The 17,311-nt window shown below is 49.3% G+C and overlaps 8 protein-coding genes across 8 annotated transcripts; 4 read left to right on the top strand and 4 right to left on the bottom strand.

Moving 5' to 3' along the window:
- Window positions 1–862: 862 nt before the first annotated feature.
- On the top strand, window positions 863–2,615 carry N7481_000121 (Ubiquitin-conjugating enzyme E2; the record flags this gene model as incomplete). Its single annotated transcript, XM_057259340.1, has 8 exons — window positions 863–895; window positions 962–995; window positions 1,058–1,152; window positions 1,212–1,233; window positions 1,294–1,390; window positions 1,467–1,478; window positions 1,542–1,716; window positions 1,773–2,615. 8 exons carry the CDS (start codon window positions 863–865, stop codon window positions 2,613–2,615), a joined length of 1,311 nt encoding a protein of 436 aa, XP_057127172.1.
- Window positions 2,616–3,096: 481 nt separating this feature from the next.
- Window positions 3,097–4,422, top strand: N7481_000122 (C-3 sterol dehydrogenase/C-4 decarboxylase; the record flags this gene model as incomplete). The annotated part of the gene is made up of 2 exons (XM_057259341.1): window positions 3,097–3,672; window positions 3,760–4,422. 2 exons carry the CDS (start codon window positions 3,097–3,099, stop codon window positions 4,420–4,422), a joined length of 1,239 nt encoding a protein of 412 aa, XP_057127173.1.
- Window positions 4,423–5,200: 778 nt separating this feature from the next.
- N7481_000123 (sugar porter family MFS transporter) lies at window positions 5,201–6,942 on the bottom strand (the record flags this gene model as incomplete). The annotated part of the gene is given in 5 exon segments (XM_057259342.1): window positions 5,201–5,536; window positions 5,611–5,741; window positions 5,752–6,114; window positions 6,217–6,792; window positions 6,837–6,942. The coding sequence occupies 5 exon segments, from the start codon at window positions 6,940–6,942 to the stop codon at window positions 5,201–5,203; spliced, it is 1,512 nt and encodes a 503-aa protein (XP_057127174.1).
- Window positions 6,943–8,493: 1,551 nt separating this feature from the next.
- Window positions 8,494–8,915, bottom strand: N7481_000124 (homeobox domain-containing protein; the record flags this gene model as incomplete). The annotated part of the gene is made up of 2 exons (XM_057259343.1): window positions 8,494–8,694; window positions 8,757–8,915. The coding sequence occupies 2 exons, from the start codon at window positions 8,913–8,915 to the stop codon at window positions 8,494–8,496; spliced, it is 360 nt and encodes a 119-aa protein (XP_057127175.1).
- A 1,148-nt stretch (window positions 8,916–10,063) lies between these two features.
- N7481_000125 (uncharacterized protein) lies at window positions 10,064–11,389 on the top strand (the record flags this gene model as incomplete). The annotated part of the gene is made up of 3 exons (XM_057259344.1): window positions 10,064–10,211; window positions 10,267–10,466; window positions 10,514–11,389. 3 exons carry the CDS (start codon window positions 10,064–10,066, stop codon window positions 11,387–11,389), a joined length of 1,224 nt encoding a protein of 407 aa, XP_057127176.1.
- Window positions 11,390–11,564: 175 nt separating this feature from the next.
- On the bottom strand, window positions 11,565–12,929 carry N7481_000126 (glycoside hydrolase family 172 protein; the record flags this gene model as incomplete). Its single annotated transcript, XM_057259345.1, has 1 exon — window positions 11,565–12,929. One exon carries the CDS (start codon window positions 12,927–12,929, stop codon window positions 11,565–11,567), a length of 1,365 nt encoding a protein of 454 aa, XP_057127177.1.
- Window positions 12,930–13,052: 123 nt separating this feature from the next.
- On the top strand, window positions 13,053–15,232 carry N7481_000127 (uncharacterized protein; the record flags this gene model as incomplete). Its single annotated transcript, XM_057259346.1, has 7 exons — window positions 13,053–13,444; window positions 13,498–13,809; window positions 13,859–14,212; window positions 14,270–14,344; window positions 14,396–14,631; window positions 14,684–14,975; window positions 15,040–15,232. 7 exons carry the CDS (start codon window positions 13,053–13,055, stop codon window positions 15,230–15,232), a joined length of 1,854 nt encoding a protein of 617 aa, XP_057127178.1.
- An 81-nt stretch (window positions 15,233–15,313) lies between these two features.
- On the bottom strand, window positions 15,314–17,131 carry N7481_000128 (glycoside hydrolase family 32 protein; the record flags this gene model as incomplete). The annotated part of the gene is made up of 2 exons (XM_057259347.1): window positions 15,314–16,953; window positions 17,017–17,131. The coding sequence occupies 2 exons, from the start codon at window positions 17,129–17,131 to the stop codon at window positions 15,314–15,316; spliced, it is 1,755 nt and encodes a 584-aa protein (XP_057127179.1).
- Between the last annotated feature and the right edge of the window lie 180 nt (window positions 17,132–17,311).

Here is a 17,311-nt window from a genome sequence, read left to right on the forward strand (position 1 = left end):
GAGAAAGGGAGTAGGGGAACAAGACGAAGATGGAGATGGAGATGGGAGTGGAAATGGAGATGCTCTGGAGAAGGATCGGGTTGCCCCCCCCTATTGAGGGTCACGTGAGGAACTACGAGGGGAGTGAAATAGTCAGTATATTCTTCATTCTTGGGAATATTGTGGTGATTATTGTGGTAAATATTATTTTGACAGTATTTAAAAATCCAACAGCATGCATATAATTATCCTATATACTATTTGTGCTGTTGTTGTGCGAGTTGATGATCGTCAGTTGTTTTGTCTTTTTATAGCCCGGCGGGCTTGGCTGGTATGGGAGAGCATGGAGTAGGAGTATCAGTATACACCTAGGGTGTGATACACATTATCTGTGGTCTATTCTATTTATTTACTCTTCTATATCGTAGAATATAGTTATTTATAATTTTTGCAATTTTCCACAATTTTCTACACTGCAGTTAACTAATGAACCCTTAACCACCACACCACACCAACCACGGCCCCGCAATGGTGAACCCTGGACTAAACCTACCCACTCTTTTTCCCTACTCACTTCCTTCAGTGGTTGATGTTAACACGACGTCAATCCTTCAAGTTCAAGCTGACTCAAGGTTCATGTTGTTATAAACCCAACAAAGGATCGGTCGTTTTGATTTTGTGATTTTCGTCTTTGACTGCGCCAAGTCAATGCAGACCACCTCCCCCATTCTCTTCCCTTTCCTTTCTACAACCCGTCACCCGTTGCCTGTTATTCTCAACCGTACTCACCAACCAACATGATTGATCCTCCTTCCATCTCTCTCTAACTTTTAAACCTATCTCTTTTCAACCACTCCACTCACATTTCTCACCGCAAAACAACATGGGAGACCAGTGCACCCTCCGCTTGATGCGGGTGAGTCCACCGTCCATACCCTACGAGACACATGGAATGGACCCCCCCACTGACCTATCGCGATAGGAAATCCGACTCTTGCAGAATGGTGACTCTCTTGGTTAGGAAATACATGTTTCTCCTTGGTCGAAGAACCCTCTTCCCTGCTGATTCTGAGAACAGCCATGACGGTGCACTACAATGAGCGCGACATCTGCGACATCTGGGCTTTGATGATTGGCTCACCCGGCACCCCATATGCCTATGGTTTCTACCAAGTAAGTTTAAGTTACTACTTGCCTTCATCTTTGAGGCATCGCTCTTACCTCCACTGCAGTTCGCGATCAAAATCCCTCCCGGTAACTTGTGTCTCCACTCCATGCTCGTGTCGTGATCCTGGCTGACGCAGGTATATATAGAATACCCCGCCAAGCCACCCAAAGTCGCCATCAAGACCACAAATCGTGGCCAGACTCGATTCGGCCCGAATCTTTATTCCTGCGGAAAGGTTTGCCTGTAAGTTCAAGTATTCACTGGTGTTTGGTCACAGGCATGGCTATCGGGAATCTTGCATTCTAACAGTATCTCTCAGCTCTATTCTTGGGTAGGTCCCAGCTCGTCGCCAACTTGAATGCGAAGACAATACTGACACAGTGACACGCGACAGAACATGGCCAGGAAAGTCTGGCGAGCAATGGTCACCTGCACAAGGATTGGAGTCAGCGTTGCTGTCAATCCAAAGCCTGCTCTCCATAGATCCTTACTATAATGAGCCGGGATTCGAAAAGTCTACTAGTAATCTCAAGTCCGAAGAAAATCACGTCCAGGATTACAATTCAAAGGTCAGAGGATGGCCCTGGAGAAACCTACGGGCACAGACTAATACCAGTACATACAGATCTGCCACGAAAATTTACGACTGACGGTGATCGAACCCCTTGAAAAAATACTGAAGCTGAATGAACAATTCGGGCCAGAAGCGGGTTCATCGCCTGGTTCGTGGCACCAAGGAGTCGTCGATGACTATATGAAGCAGCGATTTCTATGGTACCTGGAGCAGTACAAGCAAACCATCGAAGAACAAAGTCAAGAAATTTCAATCCAGAAGCGAGACAAGGTGGAATTCCCCCTGGCCCGATTCGAATGTGGAGGGAACGAAATGAGAGGGTTCTGGGACTACCAAGACCTTCGGAAACGCCTCAACAATCTCGAGAACAAGCTGGTGGAAGAAACCTTGTCATGGCCCGAGAAAGGACTTGAGATGGTCGCCAAGGATGTTGGAATTGCAGTCAGCCTGCGGGGACAGCATGGTCAGATCGCCTCTCAAATAAACCGCATCACGGAGTCGATGGTCGAGCTGGAGATAGTCAATGACAACCCTTTTCTCTGGCGAGTGACATACTTTGGCCGACCGATGACCAGGTTTGATGGTGGAGTCTTGCGAATCAAGATCTACATCAGTCCCCGTCACCCTGTCGAGCAGCCGCGGGTGTTTTTTGAGACTCCAATCTTCCACATCCGTGTTTCGCCCAAGGGTGCTTTGATTTATCTCCCGGCACGTGCGGAGGAAATGTCACGGCATATCGAAGGAATAATCAACACTCTGGAGGAAGAGGCGCCGCCATATAACCCACTTATGACTGTGAATCCGGAAGCGACCAAGCTTTACTGGGGCTCTAAGGAAGAACAGAGGCTCTATAACCGAAAGCTTCGTCTCAGCATCGCGGAGGCTACTGAGTAGGCAATGTTCATCCCCTTTTGGATAATGTCAGCTAATATTTATTCTACAGGCGTCTACCTCAGTAGCTACTTTAGTAGCTACCCCCGAGTCAATACATCCTTGCTATGAGCTGTGGGCTCATATGAACTATCTCGTCGAGATAGTTAAAGGCGAATACCTCGTGTCACCTGTGATAGGAGTTGCCCGTTGCTTACGAATGATGAATTATCTATTTAGCGATGTAGCTCTTGAGCACAAGAAATGCATTTTCACCCAGACATTCCAAATGTAGCATCCATACTATGCATTCATTATACCATAAACATGAACGTGAACATGAACACGCTGGGGCACGCTGGGGCAGCTCCACTTGGAGTAGATAATAGCCTATCGCACGTGCCACCTGGCCGGAGGTGGGCACCGAACCCCATCCAAACCCATCTCCATTACAATCCGTCCCCTTTTCCCCCATCCCAAAGCACAAAAATAATCAACCATCACAATGGCAGCCCACCAGCGCAAAATTGAACTGGGCAATGTTCTCGTCGTCGGCGGCTGTGGATTCCTGGGCTGGCACGTGGTAGACCACCTACTGAACTTCCCCTCCGAAACCGACCCCAGCGTCGCCCTGCCCAAGCCTCAAAACGACTCGCGCTTCGAATTCCCAACCCTAGGCTCGCGCTACCCAACCTACAAGGCCAACGTCTCCGTCGTCGACCTCCGCACCACCCACAACCGTCTGCCCGGCGCAACCTACTACGATGGCGACATCACCTCCATCGACTCCATGCTGGAGGTCTTCCGCGCCGCCAAGCCGAACGTCGTGATCCACACCGCGACCCCCTCCGTGCTGGACGGCAACAAGCCCCTGCTGTACAAAGTGAATGTCGAGGGCACGCGCACCCTGCTCCAGGTTGCCGGCGGCGAGCACGGTGACTGGGGTGGCAAGTGCAAGGCCTTCGTGTACACCAGTTCCAGCTCCGTCGTGCACGACACCCAGAGCGATCTAATCAATGTCAACGAGCAGTGGCCTTTGATTCGAGGCAAGCTGCAGCAGGAGTACTACTCCGAGACCAAGGTATGTTAAACTCGCACACAGCAATGGCAATAATCCCTCACCACAAGACCAAGACAAAACTAACACCTCCACCTCCACCTTCTCCAGGCCGACGCCGAAGAAATCGTCCTAAAGTATAACCGCCAATCACCAACCGGAATGGTAACAGCCGCTATCCGACCCGCCGGCATCCACGGCGAAAAGGACACAACAGTAACCCACAAGATCCTGGAACACGGCGCAGCCGCCTCAGACACCGTCTTGCGCATGCAACTCGGCGAAAACGACAACCTCTTCGACTTCACCTACGTCGGCAACGTCGCGTACGCACACATGCTCGCCGCATTCCGACTACTAGCCAGTTACGAGCGGTACGACGCAGGCCAAAGCGGACCTCTAGACCACGAGCGTGTGGACGGCGAGGCATTCAACATCACCAACGACACGCCGGTCTATTTCTGGGACGTGACGCGTGGTATGTGGGCGCTTATTGATCGGGTTGTTGAGCCTGATCAGGTTTGGTCGTTGCCTGAGGGGTTGTTGGGTGTTATTGGGGGCATTGCGGAGTCTGTGCTTGGTCTTCTGGGGAAGACGCCGAGGTTGACGAGACGGGTTGTGCGATACTCGTGCATGACGCGGTATTATTCTATTGAGAAGGCGAAGTTTCGTCTCGCTTATCTTCCTGTTGTGCCTGTTGATGAGGGTATTGCTAGGGCTGTTGGGTATGTCGTTGAGAAACAGCGTCAGGATGAGGGTAAGAAGGCGTTGTAAGACAGTGTCAGTGCTGGACTGGAGTTGGAGCTGAAATCCTCCGTGGGGATAGGTGATTGGGGAGGCCGATGGAAAATGATTGTATTTGAGTACTAGTATTTTGTTTATACTGTAATAATATCCATTGCAAATTGAACTTGAAATTTGAACGAGAGCGTACTCACTAGTACTACTAGTAGGTAGTCCACCTGGGCAGTGGACTCAAATTTGCCAACAATCTGAGTCCGATTGATCATATGTTGAGAGGTGCTGGTGTATGTCAGCCCTTCAAGTTGAGAGAATGCCCGGGTCACGTTGCAGACTCAGAGGGATGCCATTTCAGATCATACTAGGATTTCCAATTTAATAGGTAGTACAAGCACAAACCGATAGATCAGAGACTGCACCAATCTCGCGAGTCCAGGTCCGTATCTCGGTTCTCTCGATCCGACTGCCAGTGGTACTGCTAGTACGTAGGCTCATCGTACCGAGCAAGCCACAAAGATCCGCCGACCCACTGGCACCCACTGCATATAAACTTGAATCAGACAGCCCCCACATCACGCAATTACTCCTACATATATCGACAACAGTGCAGGTGGGTAATACTTCGGCAGAGTTTCCTTCAAGCTTGCACAGCACAGAATACCTAGTGCTGCTAGCACTACATAGATCACAACCCAGATATTTTCAGGACTTCACTTATCAACATCCATGATAATTTGAAAGCATGGAGGGTATAATTATTCACATCAAACTTGCCGCATATCTTGAAAAAACGCCAAATACAAACGACCAATTACTCCGACAGATCATGCGACTTCTTATGTTGAATATCGATGCCCTCAACACTAGTGGAAACAGGTACGCCCTCATGGCGGACCGTTTCAACATCGAATGCAGCTCTGCTGTGAAAGATGGTCTCCATCTCTTCCAGACTGCGGCCCTTGGTCTCTTTCACGAAGAACCAGACCAGTATGGCCATTACGATGTCCAGCGCTGCGTAGAAGAGGAAGGTATAGCTGCCCCATGAGGCTTGCATGTAAGGGGTGACGAGGGAGAAGAGGAAATTGAAGAGCCATTGCGTGGAGACGGAGACAGAGGAGCCGATTTCTCGGATGCGGGTTGGGAAGATCTGAGAAGATTTAGATTTAAGCCACAGTTGCCACAGCATTGAATCGAGAATGAGGAAAATAAAGCGGGACTCACCTCGGTAGTATAAGGCCAAGGCAAGGGACCCCAACTAAACTGATAAATCGAATTGGTCAAGAAAATCATCGCAACAGTCGCGATACCGGAGGATGTAACCTCCGACTCAGGCTTTGGAGTCGTATTATTGACTACAGTAACGATAATAAAGCAAATCGACATCAGGATAGCGGAAATCCAAAGCGTCGGTTTGCGCCCCCCACATCTCCGAGAAGAAGAGGATGTAAATACCGACAGTGATGAACTTCTCCGCGCCGAACAGACCAGTAATGAGTAGAGAGCGACTACTATCGTTACCGACGAGTAGCTTGAAGAATTGGGGGCCGAAGTAAGCCAGGGCTGTCATGCCGGTGCATTGTTGGCCACAGAAGAGGAAAATTCCGAGTAAGAGTCGGTAGCGGTTGGCCGGCTCGAGGAGTTCGCGTTTTGTCATACCTTCGCTGGCGCGAATTTCCTCTGTGATTCCTGCACGAATTTCGGCGAATTCGGCTTTGACTTCGGGGCCTGGTGTGCGTGGTGATCAAGTTAGCAATTTTGCTCGGAGGAGACGGAGATGTATATGATTGCCAGTGCTCATCACATAGCGAAGAGGTACTCGGTACTCACCATCATCCGCGCGCATCCACGTCAGACTCGCCCAAGCCTCATCGTAGCGATCCTTCTTCGCCAACCAACGCACACTCTCCGGCTGGGTAAAAAGACCCAAAGCAAGGACAGTAGCTGGGACAAGCTGCAGACCGACCGGGATCTGCCATTGCTTCGATTGACCCGGCAGTGTTCGCTGAACAGCGTAGTCAATCCAATAACTGATCATCACTCCGAGCGCGAAAAGCCACTGTACGCCTGATCCCAACATACCCCGAATCTCCTTGGGGGCCATCTCGGCGTTATAAGTTGGAACGACGGCGGTTCCGGCACCCAGTCCGAAACCCGAGATGACACGACCGATATAGAAGCAGACTAAGGAGTGGGAGGGGACGACTTGGAGGATGACGCCGCAGCAGAAGACACACATGGCGATCTGAACCGTCTTCTTGCGACCGAGTCGGTCGGAGACGGGGAATATGGCCAGGGCAGCGATAAAGGCGCCGACATTTTGGAGGGAGACCATGACGGCGTTGACGGTGGTCTTGTCGGTATAGCGAAAGTCATTGCTGTAGGAGTCGAATTCGAGAATACCGCCTGGGAGGTTAGCAAAGTCCTTCTCCCCCAAAATTGCAACTCACCAACAATGCCGGTATCGTAGCCAAAGAGAAAACCGGCGGTGCAAACGAAGAAGCCAAAGAAGTATGCGCGGAAGGCGCCCAGGCGCGTTCCCTTAAGACGACCCATCTTACAGCAGCCCTGGAGTATAGCAATATGCTATTCTATACAATATATTTTAATTTTCATTCGAGCAAAAAGAGGACAAGGTGCAATATAACCTTTAAAAAGAAGAGCAAGCCACCAGGCACTCGGACCACACCTCGTGGCAGGTCACTTTTGCCCATCAGCACGCAAGCGTCACCTACGGATACGCCATAGCACGCCATGAGCTAGACACATCGAGACTCGGAGAGCTTCCTTCTACGCGTATGCTTATTTCAAGCACATTCATACTTCTATATCTTCTCTATATACCTAAATACCTATATTTGCCCACTGAAAATTGACTAGAATACTGAATGTTATGCTATGCCATGCTGACCAACTGACCTAAGTGGATGATAGATCGGCTTCCCCGCAGCCGTGCCAAGCTCCCCCGGATTCCTCTTCTCCTCCTTCTGCCAGTATTTCAGTCTTTGCATGTCAGTGGATCTTACCTTACGCCACGTCGGCTATCGGCTGGTCGCTACGATCGGCTCCTTTCAACCTACGGAGTACACCATTCACAATCAACCAAGCAATGGCAAATTGGCAATGTTTACACTAACACACTCTGCGGAGCTTTTTCAACCCATCATCCCATTATTTCCCCCTGTGGCGTGAGTTTATCTTATGAGATAATTACGGTCGGGTCACCGTAATGCACGCCGCCCATGTGCGTCGCATGGTAGGGGGGCCTTGCGTCGAACCAGGATTAGAGCTGAAAACGCCGAAGCGCAAGGGGGCGGGAAATAAATGGAGATCGGGATCTGGATCTGGGATGTGGATGCCGCTCTACGAATGTCGGTCTGTAAATAGCTGTCGCTAGAGCTAGAGGGATGCGATCATAGTTATAATTGATAGAATCAATTATGCCAACTAGAAGGTCTATTGTCTACTGTTCCTGTCGGTGAAAGTTCATGTTTGATGCCTTCTCCTGCCTTCCCCGCAATTAGCAGCATCAGGATCGAGATCGCCGTTTCGGCTTAGTGATGCCGGATTGGGAACTCCTGTCTGCTAAACATAAATCAAAAAGTAACACGTGGTCGCAATCATAAAGTTGATTAGAAATTGAGCAAAGTTTTCGATGAACCCTAACTAGCCTCATTTTTTGCGTAGTATTTCGGACCTAGCAGAAGCAGCTAGTCTGCAAGGGGCGCCGGCCTAAGGGTTAGCTTGGCTTCGTTGAATCTTGCGACTGGTGTATGGAGTACTGAGCTAGGATCCTATTACTGAGTACTTTGGAATTTGCCAGAGGATAATCGTCGATTGCCAGTGGATACACTTTTGATTGGTAGTTAACTAACTATTTCCAGATGGCAAAACAAGACGTGAATCAACTTCACTGAACTTGAAGCTAGCTCGATGGGCAGCATATAGAGCTTCTTATTGGTATGCTTATGAGCACACCAAAGAAATACCAGAAGCCTTAGTGATGAGGAGACCTCTAGTTTTCCCTGGGAGAATCCTGCTGGGACTCGGACGAGTGATGTTGATCCTGGTTTCCCATTGACATGGGCTCGTTCAGACGGCTATTTATCATCCGAGGCGGGTCGCTGCAGAGGAGGACATAATACCAGTTGATTTAATGAAGTATCGAGGTGAAGTCCCCGTTCCCAGGCCTGCGGCAGGTTGCAGTGATACCGCGGATGCCACGTCTTGGGTTGACGGGATAGATTCTGCGGTGGCAGGGTCTGCCGTGCCATTGGCTTTTCGGACATGAATAAACCAGTTGTTGATCTGTAAGATGCTTATCAGTCATAGGTATAGCAATTAATGTTATGCTTGTGTACTGCTCTTACTTGAGACATCGTAAGCCCAGTAAGCTCCACAAACATTAACTTCTCTGCATCAGTGGGGTAAGGATGTTCGGAATTTGCAGAAAGCCAAGAATGTAAAACATCGCTTTCCAGTATAGAGAAATTACTGCTTTCATCGTCTTCCTCAGATGAGGCTGTCATCTTGCGATATCTAGGCACCTCCGAATGAGTTTGGTTGGAGGGCCCATGGCCTTTTCGGTCTGTGAGAGGAATTGCGGAGATAGAACCTGTGCCAAAATCAGATTGGGTGGGCTAACCACTTGTTTCTGAGCTCCGTAAATTACTAGCGCTCCGAGTCTTGCCCGAGTTTGAGAGTCTGGAATAGTTGTTCCAAAGCCGCGCTATGGCCCGTTGTGCCACAGGGAATTGACGGTACCGATCGAGGAACTAGTTGAAGAGAGCAAACTCATCTCGTGTAAGGTCATCTTGGATCCGAGTCCACAGCTGGGCAAGGGCGGCTTCGAGAGTACCTGCTGTATGCATGTCTATGGGATTATGCCCACTCCGGGCTTCAAGGCATGGTGGTTATGATTCCTGATGGGATGCGATTCCTGCTTTGAGCCTTTTGAAGAGCCTTCCCTAATCCCACACGTAGTACCTCGATAGCTCGTCACTTGGACATGGAGAAATCGTCCACTCCTTGGGACTCCTCATCATATCCCACAGAAGACAGAATATTAGATCATGAGCACTAGTCAAAATATCGACTGCTTTCAGGTTGAAAGGTTTACTACGCCCCCCGAAATTTGGGGAATTGTAACAATCTAGCCCACCGTAGTGTGGGGACAGCAAACAGATACATTGGTAGGCACAACAACTTAGGCAGAAGGACAACAACAACCAAACAAGAGAAAGAGGGCAAACTAAACAAACCAAATGAATTCCCAGGCCTAGTTTCGACCTTTCGACCTGAAAAAAAGCAAAAAGACAAGGTAGGCACGCACCGGTCCCGTTGCGTCTCTTCAAAGCCTCCTCACTCTCTTCCCCCCGAATGGTCAAGGCTAATACCATTAGACCATTTCGGAGGCTTATTAACCAGGAATACTTGTTTGAAATTCCTAACCGATACTTTGCCTGCTATTTGGCCGGGGCATTGGGTTCTTTGCCGATATGAAGCGCCTTCACTATACCCTTAAGTGTCCAAGCTTCAACTTGTTAGGGGCGCCCCAGCGCAGAGCCGCTTGGCCCCCTTACCGCGTAGGCTAATGTTTCTGTTGTCAGCACACAAAACGCGTTCAACTCCCATATTCGCATGCTTTCGAGATTCACACAACTAACGAGACCCCAAAATGGCCGATAGTGCCCCCAAAACTGCTGCGAAAGAACGTCGTGAGGCAGCTAGCGCCGTTGAAAAAAAGGCCGCGACATTGGTCAAGCAAATACTCCAGAGCAAGCACTTCATCGTCTTCACTGGCGCTGGCATATCGACATCCGCTGGTAAGTTCCAGAAAAAAAGGTCAAGTGAGATCGATATACTCAGATTTATTCACAGGAATTCCCGATTTTCGTGGTCCTGATGGCAACTGGACGCTACGCGCGCAAGGAAGGCCCCGCACGAAGCATGCCAATACCTTACAAGCCATTCCAACGCCGTCGCACATGGCCCTGGTGGAGCTTCAGAATCGCGGAATCTTGAAATACCTCGTCAGCCAAAATTGCGATGGGCTTCACAGGCGAAGTGGTATACTACCAGTAGGGAGATACCTCCTACCCATATGATGTCACCTGACGCGACGTAGGAGACAATTTCAGAGCTCCATGGAAATAGTAACAGAGAGTCTTGCTATGACTGTGGCAAGGAATATATTCGAGGTAATCGTCATACCATCAGGTCTATGGATTATATTGCTCATCTCACCGACACAGACTTTCGTGCCGTCTCTACCTACGAGAAAGGCGATCATGACCATCGCACAACGCGGAAATGTGCTCGCTGCGGGGGCGCTTTATATGACACAATCATCAATTTCGGAGAGAGCCTCCCAGCCAAAGCCATGGAGCTAGCCCAGAAGAATGCCGAAATGGCTGACCTTTGTCTTGTTCTGGGATCTTCGCTCACGGTCACGCCGGCGAATAGCATCCCGGAGATCGTTGGCCAGACTCAAGGAGCCAAACTTACAATCTGCAATCTCCAAGAAACTCCCATTGATGATCTCACAGATCTCAGAGTATTTTCCGAAGCGGATGTCCTAATGATCAAAGTGATGGAAAAGCTCAATCTTCACATTCCTCCATTCGTCTTACGGCGACGCCTGGTGATTAAGGTGGAGACGAAAGACGGGGATAGACACCGAATTACAGCTACCGGAGTCGACACTGATGGTACGCCTATGTCTTTCCTGCAATCGGTCCGACTTGAAGGCAGCAGACGCGTTGCCCGAGCGGAGCCTTTCATCATTCTGGTCCGTGAGTCGCTACAGCCTGGATCTGAGTTGAAGCTCAACTTAGAGTTCATGGGCCACTATGACGAGCCGAATCTCGAGCTTGTACATGAATACAATGGCGAGGAGGAGGTTCTCTATATTCTGGAATTCAATGTCGAAAATGGGGAGTGGACGATTACCAAACAAGAGAGCCTGGCTGATACCACGGAGTCGTTGACGGTTGTCGAATAGTTTATATTTTGTGTTTACGCAAAGGTCATTTTGAAAATATGCATCACTGTTGCCGACAGTGATGAGAGAAAAAACGGCGAGATACATGCAGAGACTCCGGAATTAGAAAAAAAATATAGTAGTAAACTCTATATTCTAACAAATTCGTCACTGAGCTCCAGAGGTCCCTGTTCTTTTAGGAATCAAGCCCCTGAAAAAAGCGGCGTCGAATATCCTTACAGATCTCCACATTGTTTCGTGCTCGGTCCTGAGAATCCTGAGCGCGACGCGCCAGCCACTCGTTTCGATCCTTAACAAAAGCCTCCATTCTCTCATCCCTCTGCTTGACCATTGCCTGTTTCTGCGAGGACAAAGTACTCACGTCCACCTCGGGCACATCGTCTGCAGGCGGGAACTGAGGTTTGCGCGGGATGCGCTTCTCGACTGGCAGAATATCCAGCTTGGGGCCAGGAAGGGTCTGGTACCAGTATGCGGTGGTACTCCAGTCATCGCGGAGATGGTTGGCATGCCCAGACTCCAGAGTGACCTTGATCTTTTTGTTGAAGCGCACTGGGTCGGTGAGGTGCCAGCGGTAGCTGACCTGGTAGTTCGGAACATCCTCTTCGTGGATTATGGTGCCGCAGAATGGGTATGCATTCTTCTGCATGCCCCATCCTTGAGTGAAGTAGTCTTCACCACCGGTGCCGTGCATGCTGGGTGGCCATGTGTCGTCGTCGATGAAGATCATATCGTCACCCTCGCCCCACCAGGTACCTTGGAAGTGAGCGACAGATTGGTTGCAGCCGATAAATTGACCAGCACCTTCAGTCTCAAGAACCACGTAGTTGTCACGACCGTCCAGGTTGGGCACTTGCGTCTCAAGGCTATTCGTTTGGATGCGAGATGGAGCCCAGCCGTTGGTGGGATTCGCACGGCGCCAGTGAGCGTGGAAGTAAAGCGTGTCTGCAGGCAGAGGCTCCGGATACAGTTCGTAGTCGATATAGAAGTACTGGAAGTACGCCTCGTCATTTTGATTCTCGATCTCAATGCGTGCCTGTTTGTTAAAAGGCATGGTGAGGTAGCAGTTGAAGGCGGCAGCACCACCAAATTTCTTCTCTTCGGATGGCTTTACCGAGACCGTGAAGGGAAGTGACTGGAAATTGGCCGCCATAGAATGGCCAAGACAGAAAAAGTCTCCGATCGGGGCGATAACGTTGGGGGTTTCCGAGTCATCCCAGTACATCTTGATGAGCACCTTGCGGTAGTAGTCTGGGTCGCTGACTTCATAATTGAGGCCAAGTGCGTTGTGGACTTCCATCATGGCAACCCCGGATTTGGAGTAGGGGATCAAACCTGGTCCCAGGATCTTGCGGCAAGTTTGGACAAACCACAGGTGCGTGATGGCACCGGGGCCTTCGAGGTCGGCTAGCACAATTGACTCGCCTGGCAAAACGACAAAGGCGTCCTCATTGAGACCTTTCTGGTCCCAGCTTGACACGCGGGCGGTACGAGCCACCTTTCTCTTCGCCATACTGGCAAGTAAGTCGTTTCCAATGGGCATATTGAAGGTCTGATTGAAAAAAAAAGAGAATGCCGAGTGAATTTGTGTGTGATTCTGGTCATTGAAGGCGAGTCGTTGGGCGCCCTTTAATAGCCACATATATTACGCCTTGTCTTGCGTATCATGACGATTCCTATCCTCAAAACATCGGCACTCAATTGCTTTCTCCGCGAGAAACACAAACCAAAATCTTCGCGATTTTGCGGGGATTCTAGTGATATCGCGGAGCAGCGCCGATCCTCCGCGATTGCGGGGATTGTCCGATCCCCCCGGGGCCCCAGGGCGGAGGCCTTGTCTTCGTCCGCGACCTCCCATGACCTGTTCCAATCTCCATTCAACTTCAAATCTATCATGGAAGACCATCGTCCGAATAAGCGGAAGCGCTCGGCCCTTGCTTGTGATGCCTGCCGGGCGCGGAGAACCAAGTGCGACTCTCAGAAGCCGTCCTGCCGTTATTGTCGAACCCACGAAATCGACTGCATCTATCAAGAGGTTCCAGCAGAGCCTCCTAGTCGGTAGCGTATCTTCCCTACGTGGTTCCCTGGTTGCTACTAACTTGATGCGTAAGAATCGAAGAGGAATTAGATGCCGTGAAGCAGCGCCTTGATCACATCGTTAGTTTGATCCAGCCTGCCCCGGGCCTTTGTATGGGTGCATGTGTTGCGGATCGACAAAATAATTCCGATGCAATAGTGGTTGAAAATAATTCACCATTCGATCTATCGTCTAAGCTGCTGGGCAACTCATCTACCTTGCACGTTCTTGGATTGGATGCAGATTTCTCCCAGGCTCTCATTCGGCGAGAACGAGCCAACGGTGGTGAATTCCAAGGACTTGTTGGTCCACGGATGCTAATTGTACCCCAGGCACAGGCTATAGCGTAAGTGCAACTATGATATACACTTGATCGACGCTAACACCATCGTCAGAGCACTGGCTGCATTTTCTGCTCGGGTCCACATTTGGTACCCCATCTTTCCTTCCGACTTCACACAAGAGTATTTTCGGGTCCTTTCTGGAAACTTGTCTCCGTCATCGAGCTCTTGTCTTGTTCTACTGGTTGCTGCTGTCGGAAATCTAGCTCAAGATGGCGGTCAGTGCTCAGATGCCCCGTATTTCGAAACAGCTCTCGCCTCGCTGCCCATCATCATCTCTGAGTGCAGTGTTCGCAGCGTACAATGCTTCATGCTGATTAGTCTATACTACTGTTGCTCGATGAGACCCTGTCAGGCCCAAGAATATTGCCTGATTGCTTCGTCGAAAATCCAAAATATTGTCACAAGGTAATATACTTTCATCAGGGCTTTTAAGTTTCCCAAAGCTGATTTCCTTTGATTCAGTGAGCTGGAAGGTAGTGATGTGGATACTATCGAACTAACCCGTCGAACTTACTGGGGAGCTTTACTCTTGGAAAAGCAAGTCTATGTTGACATTTGATCCCGAATTATTATTAACAGTATCTATAGTGAGATTACGTGCCAATTGGATGTTGCGAAGAGCAGTATATGGCGTTTGGATGAACACGTTCCATTGCCCTCCTGCCATCACGTATGGAAGTACATTCCGGACGACACCCCGCCTGGTGCCACATCCGACATATCGAATGGGGCTATATCAATCGACCTGGACAAAGGAAATTCTGGCTCGTTCTTTCTCAGCCGAAATAGCAATGCGACGCATGCTACACCGGTGCAATACCGCGGTCAAGTCCACTCGAAGTGGCAAGTACATTTATGCTCCAGCTATTGCATTAGAACTGGAGCGCCAGCTGGAAGAATGGTACTCTTACCTGCCTGAAATCAATCGTTTCGATCGAGGAGATGCTTCCGTCCCACTGGAGCAGACCAATTTCCTTCGAGTACAGTACTATTGCTGCAAGCTTTCCATCTACTGGCCCGCCATATTTCAGGTTGTACAAGATGGAAAAGCTACTCCACTTCTGTTGGATCATTGCCAGATTTTCTTCGATTCCTATCTACAAGTGACGCCCAGTATTCTCGCGGCGTTTCATGATTGCGTGGCACATAGGTGGACATTATTCATAACGTACGTTTGGATCCTTGAAGGTAATCGCTGCTTGATGCAGAAATTGTCATGCTGACCTTGGCAGTATATTCACTAACACCGTGGCTGTCATGTCCGCCGCGAATACTGCTTGCTTAGAGGAATTCTTTTCGGATCAGCTTTATCAATCCCTTAGTGTGTCAGGCCATGCGGATCCGACAATACTGCAACGCAGTCCATCTTTGATGATGCTGCAAGGGGTTCTTGAAGAAAGACTGTTGAAAGCAGGACTGTGGTAGGCTAGAATGTTGATGGACCGTAAAGTATGAAGGGGAAGCAAATTCCTTTCATGTATCTGACAACAAAATACATCAACAAATTCACCTGGACCCTGGCACTCCGTCCCAAACGCGCAGCTCTTTTACCAAAATACTTTTCGGATCGCCGGACACAGAAATTGATATTCCCATAGGGGCTGTGTAGCCAGGAGAATACACCATAGTAGCCAGCGCAAACCGATCATTGGCATAGACTTCCAAGATGTCCCCATCGGAGATAACGCGAATATGCAAATCCTCGAGACTCTCGTGTTCCTCGACGGCGAAGGGATTCTTTTGGTAGAATAACGTGAAGGGGCCTTCCTCAGGGCAATTGCGAATACTGTGGTCGGGATTTGATTTTTCTCTGTCTACACGGATTGTCTCATTATGGAGAGAAAATTCGACTCTGGTGTAGATGGACAAGTCACGGTCGTGACGAATGTAAAAGCTCACTTCCTGACAGTTGTCTGGGTTAATGGAAATTATCCCTTGCAGCTCCCAGGAAGGAAACACTGTTGAACAAAGCTTTAGTGTTTTCATTGACAGCGACATGTCTTTCCATTCGTGGGTATGGATAAAGCGGTTCCGAAAACGAGATAATTCTTGAATTGGCTTGATTCCCAGGGTGTAAATGGTCATGAGTCCATTCGACTGTTGAATAGAGTCGATAGAGGCAATTTCTACCAGGGAACTGCGAAGCGAGCGGGTGACATTCTCTATCGTAAGGAGGAAGAGCTCGCGGGGGATAGCCAACGCACCATTCCATCCTTTTTCTTTGGCATATCCAGCAGAGATGTCCTCTTCTGGAATCCACGCATGCATGATATATCTTCCCGACTCTGGTTCAGAAAATGAATTAGCGGCATACAAAGATCCACAATCCAAGTAGCCGCCGTGTGTGTATTCAACAGAGGGTTTGTTGTTGTTGTTGTTGTTGTTGTTGTTGTTGTTGGACTTGAGATTCCCAAACATCCACAGAAGAGAACGAATGGTCCGTGGAGGTATAGAAGGGCAAGATTGGGAGTATTTTATGTGACCACGTTCCACGTCTCCTTCTGCTCCGATAATAAGACATGTTCGATTGTCATCTCCAGATCCCAGGGTCAAGAAGTTGACGCATTCCCAGTTCACGCCGAAGTTACCCGACCATTTGGGAGACGGCTGAAAGCGATTTGGCAAATTGACTAAAGGCCCGATAAAACTCCAGTCACATAAATTGTTTGGCTGCACAGAGTAAAGGAAAGTGGTTGGACCTTCTCCCTCAATTCCTCCAGAAATGAGGCCGTATAGTGACTTTTTCTGGTACAAGCAATCCATCGCTGGCCACTCTGCGAGAAAAGGATCGCGAAACCCAGTCACGTTGACCGACTCAGGTTCACCCAACAAAACAGGATTGTTTATGGATTTCGACCACGTTGCTCCACCGTCACTGGATTCAGCGATTGCCAAGCCGGCCGCATACCGGGGATATGGCGGGGTGCTCCAATGAAAGGGCAAGGCGCAGACTGAAGAATATATAATAGAGATATGTCCTTGTTGTGAAAATGATGGAGGGGCCATACAGCCAGTGAAAACTCCATCTTTGTCATAGGTTTGATCTGGAATCAATGCCGGAGTAGAAAATGGCGCCCAGGAGATGAGGTCTTTGCTAATGGCATGACCCCAAGACATATTGCCCCAATTAGTGGAATGAGGATTGCCTTGCCAAAATCAGCTTCCAAGTTCCGTTCTTTAATCTAGGATTTTAGCTTTTCTTGACTTACACTGATAGAACACATGGTACAGCTGTGTTGTAGGATCATATCCCGGGGCGCACGGATCATTGATCCAGCAGCCACCGGTGAAATGTAGAGATGGTTTGACTCGATTGGCATCCATAATTTGTTTTTTTGCTCATGCCATGTCAGTTCATTCAAAGTTCACTCTTATAGAAATTGCGTTTTTTCAGGTAAGGGCTCGGATCTCGGGACGAGTCCGACCATCGCGGAAGGAATTCTTCGCTCCGCGACGCGAATCTGACCCGAAAAACCGTCTCGGGCACAGGCCCACTTTACCCCA

This window comes from Penicillium waksmanii (genome assembly GCF_028829765.1).
Source record: "Penicillium waksmanii strain IBT 27052 chromosome Unknown utg000001l:1.0-4852451.0:1.0-4856178.0, whole genome shotgun sequence".
In the NCBI taxonomy this organism is placed as follows: Eukaryota; Fungi; Ascomycota; class Eurotiomycetes; order Eurotiales; family Aspergillaceae; genus Penicillium; species Penicillium waksmanii.